Consider the following 13,985-nt stretch of genomic DNA (forward strand, 5'->3'; position numbering starts at 1 on the left):
TTGTATCTTGAGGGGTGGCCCTGTAGTGTCCTATTATCTTCACCGTGTTGGACAGGAACAGCATGTTCTCTTGCACCCCATCCCGTCTCTTGTCATGTTGTATATCTGTATTTATCCTGCCCCCCAATTATAGGTAAACACAGGTTTAAGAACAGAAAATGTTGTTTACTAAACGTCGTCCGGGGAATTGCCGAACTGCACTTAACTTTAGAAGCCTTGACTCCACTGTCTTCAGTATACTGTTTCTTTCGTACTGCAAAGCTTGGGATTTAATCCAGCAATGTTCTTTTGTGTCTTTTTGTTGTTGTTTCTCAGTTACGGACAAATCAGATTCTCTGTGACCTGTTGTTTTGCTCCCATTTTTGCCCCATAAAATATTCTTACCAAGCTATAAGTCTTCACTAAGCCACAACATCCTACAGCTGATTGGTAGTTAGAATGAAGATGGTTATTATCAATAACCCTATTAGTTTATTTTCAAGTCAATCCCAAAAAGACCATCCGGGTGCCCTTAACAACTCACTATAGGGCATAAAATGTCAACAAAGCTGCAGCTAAAGATTATCCCATTTTTAAACAAAAGAAATACTTACTCCAGTTAGACTTACATCCACTACGAACTCCAGTTCACAGTTGTTTTAGGTAAAAATACTTCAAACTTGTAAAAAAGTTATATGTATTTTGAGACTAATGGGCTTGGGGCTGAGCACCAGAGGAGTGAAACTGCTCTATAGACTGACTATGCATTTTGGTTTTGGTCCCCTTATGAAAAACTATAAGAAATATATAGCAACGCCATGCTTGACTTTAAAAATTCAACCAAAAATGCCTCTGGATCAACCCTATTTTCAGTCACATTCTGAACCTCCTAAAATATTTAACATCTGTGTCAATGTTAGTTTTTATGCCAGAGCAATGTTGCCATTTTTCAAAAGGTCTAGCAGTCAGACTGGTGTGCACGCTGCTTGGGCTCACCACACCAACAATAAGGAGTGGAGCCTCACTCTCCTCCTGCAGGGAACATGAAAGAGATTGCCAAACGTGGGGACAATGACACTGTCACACATCGCATCTCCAAACATCAATATCATGTCAAACAAGTGACAGCCCAGTATGATCCTGGATTAGAGCAGGTTTCCATAGTTTTTATCAGCGGGAGAGGCAATTGAATACTCATTTCCATATTCTCATCCCTGCGATAATTACATTGAGATAAGATGTCATGGTGGGAAACGTATTCTGGAGACAGAAGGATCTTTCAGCATGATGGGATCTGCACATGAATACACTTTTCAAGTTGTCTTGTGTTTTTATACATGAGATAAAACACATTGTCTTTATTGTAGATGAATATTTACCTTTTTACATCACTGTAATAGTTTTTTTTAAAGATATTTACCATTCTCAAAGCTTAGACATTGGGAGGCAAGACGGTTGTTTTTATGGATGCTGCCATTTTTTGTTCGGAAATGATCTGTTAATATTTACAACACAGTAAAACATGGTTACATTGGTAAGTCCTGCTTACTCTGAACTCTATTCTGTTAATCTAGTATAGAGTTCATATGCAACTCTTTAGTATTGTTTCTGTCCTTCCTCTGGTTGCAGATTCTACGTAACATTTGTGGATTGAAAATCATTTTAATGAGTATTTCTGAAGTTTTTTTCCAACGTTTTTCCAAGATAGTTTATCAAAAATATTGCCTAGGGTTCTGCCCCAAGAACAGATGTGTTTGCACTCACAGACACACACACATCCTTCATGTACCATGCCGCCCTGGAGACTCGGTCATGTCTTCCTGCCCCCTTGGTGGTCACTGTTCACACTGTCCGCCCCTTTCCACTACCACATCCTAATGACCTGCTTTTAGTCCTGCTCGGTGTACTGTATATGGATTTGCTATTCTAGGTCGTGTCCTTAGCCTGTACCCACCTCGAATTCCCATAACTCCAGGGATAGTAAAAAGGATTAAAGTGAGTAAAGAGGTTCCTTTAGACCCACATATTCCCTCCAGTCTATCACCTTCAAGTTCAAACAACCTTCAACTGGCGCATCTGAAAATGATTAGCAGAAACACGATCAGCTATGCACATGTTGAATATCAATGCATTTCAGTTTTTTCCCGCCTGTTGACTGAGAGATAAAAATATAACAAATGGCGATTTTGTTACATTTATAACATTACATAACCTTAGCCAAAGAGACTTACTTAATAAGTTCATTCAACCATGGACAAAGCCACTCAAAACTAACAATCCTGCAGGTACATTAGCGATCCATAGTTCAAACCAGTTTAAGTGCTATTACATTAGCTTCAATTTAAGCCTCATTTTTCTAAGTGCTACGTACAGAAGAGAGAAGAGAGAGTCTTCTTTTATTGTCCAAGATGCAGTGAACACAGGTTGTTTTTCAGTCTGCGACAGGAGATGTTTAGACTTTCTGCTGTCCTAATATCACTCGTTCCACCCTTATGGAACCAGGATAGCAAACAGGCGTTTTTTGTTGGGGGGTTTCTTGGTCCCACTTGACATGAAGAAGCAGCGAGCTGATCGGTCGATGCGGAGAAAAAGAGCAGGCTTGAGTTATTGAAAAACAATAGCAAAGCATTTAATAGAAAAATGTTGTTTTAGCATAAAAACGTCATTGAATAATAGATGATAAAGATTGCTGATATTAAGGATATCAGTGTCTCCGGCCGATAAGGACAAGCTTATCTGGATTCAGCTGAGAACATTATGACATATTAAAGCATTTACTTCCTTCAATTACTTTGGCAGAGGAAGGTTTATTAAAATGTCATATAGTGTTGATGAATTATGAATCAGAGCAGAAGCATTCAAATTGACGTCCTGGTGGGAATGCAGCCTCAGGGTTTGTCATAAATCCCTCTGACTTTAATTGGAGGACTCCTGTGAAGTTTCCTATCTAACAATGCGTCTTACTTTAATTGTTCTCATCAACATGTATCATGTGTTGGCCTTATTTATGTGTTGAATGCAATTCCAATTAAACATTTTTTAAAAGGCAATCCCTTGTAAAAAAAACTACTGGGACCCACTCATTATATTTTGTATATTATATTTTAGTGCCACCCCGGGTCAATTCCTCCACTTTCAACCTTGAGTAGAAAGTAGCTAATTGACATAGCTCCTTGTATTTATGGTGAAAACATTAAAAGGTGAACATATTTATACCACACTTACTCATTAGCATTATCACAGGATTACACTTTGAAAGCATAAAGATAAACAAAGCCATGCATTGCAACAATCCTTGCAGTAGCTAACGATTCAACTGGGACATTTTAATATCCGCACCAATCACGTAGCCTGTCACCTGGGAACTGCATGCCGGCATTACCAATATTGCAGATATTACTCACTTTATGGAGGCCAAATTAAGGAACACAAGTCACAGTTACAATACAGATTACACATCATAAATATGCTGCAGGGGGACCCGGTTTACTCACTCGATAAGACAAGTGTAATACAGAAAATCAGATTTGAATTAAGTCTTATTTAGCGTTACATTTTTAAGTAATTGATCCATTTACAAGGATATGTCTTAATTTGCTCTGGATAAATCCTCAACTTCTTTGATCTCAGCATGATATTTGTTCTTATTTTTGTATATTTTTAACACTGTGTGTGTATGTGTGTCAGCCTTCCAGAGGTTTTTGGGGAAGAAAGACGTGTCCCAGGAGTTGGAGGAGGTCCACGCGGAGGCTCGGGCGCAGGACAACCTGCACACCGCCTCTGTAATGCAGCTGCTGGGGAGCCAGGCTGTTCGCTGGCAGCTCATCACCATCATCGTCAGCATGGCCTGCTATCAGCTCTGCGGCCTCAATGCTGTGAGACGCTGCTATTGTTGCACTTCACTCAGTCAATGAATTCCTGTCCACTTAGAAGACATTATTATTGTTTTTCTATTTTTAACTCTCACATTTCTTTGGTATTATCTTTGATCATTTGAAATGTCAAGCATTACATATGAATCAATATTGCAACATTCTGGTTTAAGAAAGACAACCTTCTTTTTAAATATTTACCTGACAAACATAATGCAATCAGACTTTCTTGAAGATGCTCTGTCACACCTCAGGTGTAGCAGAAAATTGCAGTGCACAGGTGTGACCCTGTCTTTTGTGAACAAAAAAAAGTTATTTAGGTTTTATTTTTTTTCAAAAAGGGTATGCTTCTAAAATAGGTTGTATCTTTCAAAATGTGCCCAGCACCCCTCTGTTTAAGTAGCTGTGGGCATGGAAAGGTCACTTTAAGTTACTCAGGCATGCACTTTGTTGACAGGAAGAGACGTTGAATCATCTTCACCTGATTATGTATTTTGCTTAACATTTTTACTTCTAAATTTTCTCATTTATACTTTCCTTAAAGCCTTTCTAGGGACTGTTTTTGCAAACTATCATCTGCCATACTGATGTTCAAATTAAACTTCAGTCTGTCTAAGTTTATGTTATCTACTGTTCCTATGAAATAATCAATAATTAAATAAGGATCGACGAAAAGGAAAGATTCAACCAAAACAGGGCTTTTTGATTATATTTTAGAAATAAGACTCTCGTTCCTTGACTGACATATTGAGGCTGTTTTAAATGCATGCAAATAATATGTAAGCTTGCTCCAAATCCACGTTCAGAATAAATATCAGCTCCATTTTTTCATTATCAAATCCTCCCATATGATAGATAGACAGACCTCTCGATAATACTGTAATACGAAAAGCTAAAAATCCCAAATGAGCAAGACTTCATTTGCATTCATTTTCCTTCCATGAAGACAGGAATTTCATTTATATCGCTTTGGAGGTCTTAATTTTGATCAACAGACCTGTCAAATGACTCGTCTTGAGTGTCTTGGTGCTGTTACAGAAGCTTATTGTGCTGCAATGAAACTGATTCTGAAGGTGACAGCTGAGACATTTCAGGATTCAAAGATGTATTGATTGTCACAGGATCAGTTTGTCAGTTTATTAAACTTCTTTAAAATGTATAGATGTTGTATATATATTTAACTATATTATTTTTCCTAGATCTGGTATTACACCAGTGGGATCCTTCAGGTGGCAGGCTTTGCCGAAAGCATTATCCCCTACATCACACTGAGCACCGGGGCCATAGAGACTGTGGCTGCCATCATCTCGGTGAGTATTCCTATTTTAAATCAACCGGACATGTCTGATACTGGCCATAAGACTCCTCTTTGAATGAAAGAACACGAGTGTATTATGTTTTGTTTCAGGGGTAGTCTTTAACTTTTATCTACGTAGAAATCTAATCCAATGTTGTGCTTTTTGAACTTCACTTGTTTCTTCTTTTACTATTCTAATACCTACGTTTTCAAAGGTTTTATATTAACATGGTTTACGATTACTCTCACTGCCACAGGAGGGAGACAAAGGTTTCGCTCTATAGCTTTAAAGGAGGTCTCTTCTTGTAATATTACTATAAAGTTAGGAAAATAAACCGAATAAACTGGCCACCACAAAGTGCATGCAAATACATTTTCATGGGCAGTACATACCAAATATTTGTTTTACCTTACCTTTGTTTTATTTGTAATGCTGATGTCTTCTGATATGAAAAAGTTCCCAAAAGAGACACTTGACAAGCAAAGATTTGCAAAAGAATTAAGAATTTGGCTTTCTTCTCTGTGTGATTATCTTATAGACTAGAGGCAAAACAACTGCATAGAGGCAGCAGTTAACATTAAAATACCATCTGTGTAAAGACATGACATACAGGAAGAGAATGCAGTGATCAAATTTCCCATACCAAAATTGCATATGCCTGGTCGTGATTTTAACTTTATCCTTGCTTGATGTGGAGGAGCCTCCCTAATGCTAAACACCCTCAGCTCGCTTGACGTAAAAAGGCACTTGTATGTGTCCCGCTCTGGCAACAGATCTGTCACAAAATGATGGAGCAGAGAGCCCTCTGCATCACACAGCTCAGCGTTTTGATTAGTTATTAATTGGGCTGGAGTATCTCTGTTGGCAGCTTGTTAAGCAGATAATGTAGCATTCCACTCCAGAGCAGTAATTCCTTTGCACAACACACTATTACAAATATAAAACATGAAAGACGTCAACGATAAAAAACCCTAATCCAAACAAAAAACCCTAATAAAGCTGCTTTTCTGATATGCATATGTATAGCAGAAGCTAAGAGATAAGTCCCACTGCATCATACCCTCCATTCCCAAGCAACAAACTACTTTGACACAAGGTATCCACTCGAGAGCGCAGGAGTCGATAGTCTGCTGTATCCAATTTTAATCCAGTTAACTACTGCTGTAGGAATACTGACCTACTCATAGCAGAGAGCTATTGATTCTGAATACACTGAATGATGTGCTACCGCCTTCAGGCAAGGCTGAAGTCCTCCCGACTGAAAACCTCTTGACTGAAAACCTTCTTTCGACCACATGAATGCATATCTTTCAGGAAACGTTCTTGCAACTTGTGTAAAATAATTCAGACAGTAATTAGGTTCCTGGGCCATAGTTCGCTTGACGATTGCAACAACTTTCAGAGCATTGATCTAGATGTTTCTATAAGGGTACGGTAATGTCCTTTAATATCATTAATGTTAAAGCGTTACATCATGTTGTTGATACCCTGAAGCTATAAGCCTTTTTTTCATATCAAGCACAAAGTTTGAACTCAGCACATCAGCCTAATATAATGCACAGCAGGAGATTGTTTGAAGCACAGGCATTCTCAGTGACTGGGAAATACTGTGCTCAGTTCAAGCGGTGGGTGTCTCCTGGGTAAAGCGTGCAGGAGGGACGAAATGACTCGGATTCATGCAGCCATCGCAGCCGTCCGTAATCTGGTCATGACACGGAGTATCTTCCCGTGTGTTGAATTTGTCTGCCAATTTCAGCACTGGCCCTTTCCGGCACAACTTCATAAATCTTTGTAAGACTTTGCACTATGGCACTAAAATTGTAGGATTAATTTGTTGTCCGTTAAGACTGATTAGACATTTGTATTTTTACATACAGCTCCATAATGTCTAGATAATTTCAGGGTTACAACCAGTCTATGGTTACTACCTGACGAATGTAATTGTAACAGTCACTCCCCTTTAAGACTATGCAGAGCTCTGCAGAGCTGAGGTGAACTGCAGAATTTGTCACTAATTCTCTACAACTTTCTTACTACAAGCCATCCATTTCACACAATTCATTATCATTTGACCCTTTGTTGATACCAATATGTTGATTAAATGAGCTTGAACTTCATCTGCTCATGTAGAGCAATATAAATATACTAAGAAGAACAGCCAATAGGGTTTCACTAATGAGTTTTTTGCAGTTTAATTTCCCATGTCATAGCCAACTGAGAGCAAATAATAGTGAATCTGTCACTGTTTAATTTTGCATTGGTCTAAATTGCCTAATCTTCTGTGCTCTTGAGATGTGATGTGAATGCAAAATGAATTAAACGGCTGCTTATTTCACTCCTGAAGTTTACTCCCCAAAAACCAAAGTTTAGTTTCTGGATTTTTTGAGTAAATAGTACTTTACTCAGGAGATGCAATGGGTGTTGCACAACCTGTCTTCATGTAATTAGTGTAAAATCCCGGTTCGGGCTTCTATCAAATTATGAGGTTCCTCTGAGCACAAGCACATTAAAGTATCTTTTATCAGTGGCATCAAGAGGACCCCACTGAGCTGCCGAGTGACTGACTTCAAACAACAGAGTGCACACTTCAGATATCAGTTTTCTCTTCGGTCCTGCAGCGTCGCCATATCAAGTCACCCCCCACCTCCTTTTGAAGACCAACCTCATATATTGCTTATCATAATGAGCCATTGCTGTTTGGCATACACAATCTAATACTAATTAAATGTGCATATCCATCTGTTGTGGAACTGATTGAATTAATTAATCCAACAAATGACTCACTAATTAATAGATTGACTTTTTTTTTGTTACATTCCATTTTTTATAATGCACTAAACGAGCTATATGAACTGTACAAGCTTAACACCATCTCAACCGCTGTCAAGCTAAGACAGACAGAACTTCCTCAGGGTAAAAGCAGAGCACTTGACATCTTCCTTTTAGAGGGCAACCTCAAGAGCTTTATAGAAATACATTAATATTTAATTGCTATTGAATGGTCACCATTGGTATGAGCGTCGTGTTCTCAATCCCTTTGACATCCGGGGAAAAAGAGTCATTTGATTTGTGGTTTAAGGAGCCTCAAATATTTATAATATTCAGATCAAAGTCTAAACTCGGCTTTAAAATGTGACTTTTCATTTAGAGGGCAACATTTCAAAGGTGAGTTTTAATCCCCAAATCCTCAGGTATCTGCTTCTTGATGCACCACGGTGTGCTTTAAGTTATAGCTCCATGCTTACTTCATTATGAATGCCTTTTTGAACCACACAACACTGCCAAACATTTCTCACATACATGTATGCATACACTTTTCATAATCCAGATCAAAGGGGGGAAGAAACCCTTTCAAAATAAATATAACGTGTGTGCAGGGACAGGTCACCTGCAAAATATTAGGAAAGATTTTTACTTGTGTTTTTTATTTGTTGTTGCGTTATGAGTTGTGGGAGGACTCATCGATGGCACCCAGATGACACAAGTTACCTTGAATTGCTCTAAAGGGAAATTAAGATCCATTATGCAGGAAAGCATATTCTAAAATAAAATTGTGTTACTGGATTCTAATTGTTTTCATCACTTTAATGTTGCCACTCTTGAAGGTGTATCACATTGTTAATCCTTAGCTTAACATTCAATAATAATACTAATACTAACAATGATGTATTCGTTCGTTCATGTGTTGTGTTGATAACCTATATCTATAACAAAAGTTATCAAATAAATGTAGGTTTGGAAAAATGTCAATATTTCCCTCTAAGATGAAGTGGAGTAAAAATACAAAGTAGCATACAATTTAAATTCACCACTTCCCCCCACAAGTCATAGATAATAGATAGCACATTCAGTGCTTGCATGCCATGTTAAGCAAAACCCCATCATGCTTGTCACAAAACGCCATTTGATTGGTTAAATCAATATAGGTGTGTTTTGGTGACTGACTGCAATTGACCATCATCATTGAAATGTAATTTATTTAAATTATTTTCCATTTTCTTTGCTCCAAAAAGGTAAAAGTTCACATCTTTCCTTGAACCTGTGTAAAGGATGCCATCCAGCTCTGTCACTCATCACTGTGGGCCATCACAGAAAACAAAATTAAACTGGATATCCGACATACACAGGCTGTAATGCCCTTCACACGACTTCGCAATAATTGGTTTATATGGTAATTGATCGAAATGAATGCCTAAATTCAATAATATCCTCCCTGGATTGTAACATCATTAAACTGTGCATAGCAGGACCTCCAGATATTCTGTATTTTTTCCAATCTTATTTAACACCTTTTGTCTCAGGCAGCCTATTAAGGGAATCTGATTTTCTCGCAGCAATTTTGCACCTCCCATACAAGGAGAAAATATTTATTTGCAGCCATGGTGTAACTGTTCCACTTCTTGGAAACTTTAAATGTGTTTGATTACGGTATGTGCATCAGTCTTGTTACACACCATCATCCTGTATGTGGGTGTGGAAAATATAAATGGAGAGATGGAGTGTGCGCCTTTTTATCAATGTACTGTATTTTTCAACACCTGTAGACAGAGGAAGGTCGCTGACCAAATTACCATTTAAGTTGACATTGTATAAAAAAACTGTTGTTGGTCGAGAAATCAAGTGTTGGTCGTGAATACACAGAACAAACATCCAGCCCCATCTCTCTCTTTAGTGCTCCCCATCTCTGTCTTTAACAGAGTGACGTCTTTCAACACCTAGTAACAATGGATTTCATGTCGGATCTGAGATGTTTACAAGCTTTGCATTTTCACCACGATTCGAGCCCCCTGGAGAGAAATTGTACGAGCTCATGTCCCTCCACATGTATCCGTTCCACTGGCCATGTATTAATGTATGCTCCTTTTTGAATTTCCCGATACATTTGAATGCATCATTGAGCATCAACCTAACACTTGTTTTTTTATCCCTTTTTTCAAGCTGTTACACAAAGCTAAAACTGTCTATTATTGTTCCCTTTTGTTGCTCAGTATGTTCTGAACCTGAAACATAGCACCTTTGTGAAACACATTATGTAAAAACTAACAAAAAAACATACACAATGTACGAGTACTCGATGGAAAATGCTATGCGCTGACCTCCTGCCTCCCTCTTCTAGTGCCCTACTGGGCCATCGTCTTTTCACTCCGGCACACTTGTCACTATATGGCTGGCTAAAGCAAAAGAACTGTGGAGTGTGCCATCCCTCATTAAATCACATACATATATCCAGAGTTTCGTCACACTCGGTAGCCCTTTAGCAAGTATAAACACAAACAAATGATCACAGAATACAAAAACTGACTTTATGGTAGCAAAGACATTAAAACAATTCTCACTGAGAAAGCGAAACAAATGCTTCATGTTTATTGTGATGGATTTTGGAGCATGACTCATTCTGCCTATGGAAGTGGAAGTTATTCCATGCCGTACAAATGTGATTATCTCCAAATTACTTTGTGTGCGAGCAGAAACACGAGCCATTATCTTCAGCTATGCTCTGACGTCAGAGCCTCCGCTAACAGGCGTAGCTTTCCGATGGCTGAAGCCTTAGTTTGACGCTCGTAACAATTTCCCTCATCGTAATCCACATCAAAAAATCCACAGCACAACTCGGTAAATTCAACCGTTTACTTCGATTCAAGAAATGTAAGCACAGAAAAGAATGTCATTTTACAAAGTTATACAATTATTCCAAAAATCGAGAGAGAGAGTGAGAGAGGTCAAAAAAAACTGGGTGGTTCCACTCTTGCATTTACTGACTGACCCGAAATTAACCCGGGAAACTCCTCGCATGAGTGTATCAAAAATAAATTAAAAGGCACCCAGTTACTAAGATGCCACAATCACAGTACATATTTCCAAATATTAGAGATGTAATATAAATGAGACATTATGCATGTAAATGATCCACACACGTTTGTAACATGAATAAGTAATTAACTTAACACATTACTGTAAATATGAACTGTAACAACTTAAACCTGTAAATATTATATTGTTATTCCTTCTAACTCAATGAGACATTTGTTAATTACTGTCATTTTCAATATGAACTGAATTATTGAGGTCAAAACATCAGCAAACTGCATTTAGGCTCCTACAACAGGGTTTGCACAATCTTAGAAACCTTCATATTTTTTTCCTGCAAGGTGATGTTTCACAAGTGTGTAAAGAAATATTCAAAGCCTCGGTGTCCTGCTTCTGTCGAGGGACCTGTTGGATAATGCTGTAATATTGTCCCTTATTCCAGTTTCATCGGTAGTTCAGTGTCATTTATGCAAGATACACATTTTTTTTAAAAACATGCTATTTACCATTGATAAAATCAATACTGCAATGAGAAATTGTTTTGTAATAACCATTTTCTAAAAGCATTCACTTAATCCTTGAACAAATATATTGAAATGAAGATCCGTACGAACTAATGATTTTCTAATTAAGCCTGTAGAATATTGTTTGTATCGAGGGACTTCTCTACAGCACTAAAGATTACAATACAGATTGATAAGTTGACATATTTAGGTTTTTAGCAAATATTATTTATGTGCTGGAAATATAAAAAAACCTGGTTACACATGCACCAAAAGCTCATCAGCAACCGTCCTTGGCACAGAGCACTGAACGCTTGAATGTGAGAAACAACAACTCACATAATAGCAATCTTCTCTGAATGGAAATAACACACATATATATAAATTCGACAGGCACTTCACTTATGTCCCCACTCTTTATCACTCAGGCTCACACACACACACACACACACACACACACACACACACACACACACACACACACACACACACACACACACACACACAGGCTCATAAATATTCAGCCTCTTACACAGGGTCCTTAACGAGCTGCAGCTTCGTGAGAGGTTGGTGTGGTGTGTGTGTGTGTGTGTGTGCGTGTGCGTGGTCCCAGAAGGCATTTGGCATTTCTGTGCAGCCCCATAGACATAAAAGCACACACACACACAACACACACACACGAGGGAATTTCAATGCATTCGGAGGCAATCCTATAGCAGACGCATAACCTGCTGCCAATATAAACTTAGAACTCTGGAAAAGTCCTGATCCTGTTTTCTCAGGAACAGGGAAGCCAGCACCTCTCATACACCACTCATAAATTACATTGTAAAAATATACCTCAAGTTATATTCCCCCCCCCCTGTTACGCTCAGAAGCCCCTCGGTGCAGGTGTGCATACTGATCATATACCAGTAACCTTTTTCCACACCCTGGTGAAATGCTGCTGGTTAGGCTAGTTTGAGGGCAATCTCATGAATACTATAATGTTGTGAAGCCACGATGGAAAAAGGGGGGTCTTTGCTTATGACTTAGTCTGGGCTTGAGCCTGATTGTGAATTTCTCCAGGGCTCCATATCTTTTCCCACATTGCATCCGTGACCAAAGAAGACAGACATCTTGGAAGAGCCTGTACAATTATTGATGAGCCACATGCAGTGTTGTGTACTGTACAATGCATTATGTACAGGGCCGCCCCCCCCCCCGGGGATTCTCAACCTTCAGCAGTGGTTTGACGGTAAATATTCTATAGTGGTAAACAAAGCTGAGAAAATGCACACAATCTCAAATATGTTAAATAATAAATCTTCCTGTTTCCTCTGCTATCAGAAATCTGCCCTGAGATTCAACAGCTTTAAATCAACTTTTCCTTACTTTAGTTTTGCAAGTATTTGATCAGAAACTAGACGTCATGATGGCGTGAGATGAAGAGTTGATCAGCACAGTTGTTTAAGGTCCCCTTTATGCAAAATTCATTTTTTGATGTCTTTCATACATAAATATGTGTCCCCAGTGTGTAAGGAGACTCACATAGTGTCAGAAAATACAACCCTCTCTCTTTTCCTCCTTACCAACATCTCTAAAAGCAGGGTACAAACGAGCTGATCCAGATTTGCTGCTGATATGACGTCATAACCGAAATGTGGGCTGGCTTTACATTGAACATTGAAGTCCCAACCTATCATCCGCAATATACAGTCACAAGTTGAATCCCCCTCGAGCACCTCTGAGTCTGTGTATTCAGCAGGATGTCTGCAGAAGAGACTTACTCTCTCCCACCAGGGATGCACAGAAAGACGCAAGGAAACCACGAGGAGAGAGAGCTAGCAAGGAAGTAAGTTTTAAGAGCGATGGGACATCCTTTCATCGGAGCGTCACGTGAAGCGACGTCCGTTTGATATGACGCCGGTACAGCTGGATCGTCTGACAGAAGCCACCTCTGTCCCAGTTTCATTCAAACACACAAGCTGCTCTCCTGTTAAGAAGCATCAGATCAGCGCATGCGCTGCAGCGTCCAATCACTGACGGATACACAGTAAGGGGGCGGGGCGATTGTCTGAGGATTTCATCGGAGGATGGTCTGGTGGTTCCTCGGTTATCGCTCCTCGGCTACGCCCTTTGATTCACGGTCCTCCGGCACAAATAAACCATGACGCTCCTTAAGATGGCGCATACAAATCAACTTCCGGTGAGACAGAGGAGCGAGGAAATGACAAAAAAGAGACTTGAGATGTACCCCTGGTAGAAAACTTTCACAGAGGAGAGAGCTGCATGCGCTCCAAAGGGGCGTGGCCAGCTTCAGGTCCGCTCAAATTTAAAGCGACAATCACAGAATCGGCACTGCAGAACAGGGCTGAAATAGAGGGGAATGAGGCATGGCTACAATGGGTGATCTGTTTGGTATTTTGAGCAAAACACTTCACAGACATGTTTTGTATTGATATATCCCTACAGTATATTGTTAAAATATAGCATAATAGGAGACCTGTAAGATGACTCCTCAGGGCATCATGACCATCTGTATT

The 13,985-nt window shown here is 39.1% G+C and overlaps 1 protein-coding gene across 9 annotated transcripts in view; it reads left to right on the forward strand.

Moving 5' to 3' along the window:
* Positions 1-13,985, forward strand: part of slc2a9l2 (solute carrier family 2 member 9, like 2) — an 89,572-nt gene that overhangs the window by 34,889 nt on the left and 40,698 nt on the right. For all 9 annotated transcript variants that reach the window (XM_063909869.1, XM_063909873.1, XM_063909870.1 and 6 more), the window contains 2 exons: positions 3,667-3,854; positions 5,051-5,161. In XM_063909869.1, coding sequence (XP_063765939.1) covers positions 3,667-3,854; positions 5,051-5,161 — 299 coding nt within the window. The remainder of the gene's footprint in view (positions 1-3,666; positions 3,855-5,050; positions 5,162-13,985) is intronic.

The sequence above is a fragment of the Eleginops maclovinus genome, chromosome 20 (assembly GCF_036324505.1).
Source record: "Eleginops maclovinus isolate JMC-PN-2008 ecotype Puerto Natales chromosome 20, JC_Emac_rtc_rv5, whole genome shotgun sequence".
Lineage (NCBI taxonomy): Eukaryota > Metazoa > Chordata > Actinopteri > Perciformes > Eleginopidae > Eleginops > Eleginops maclovinus.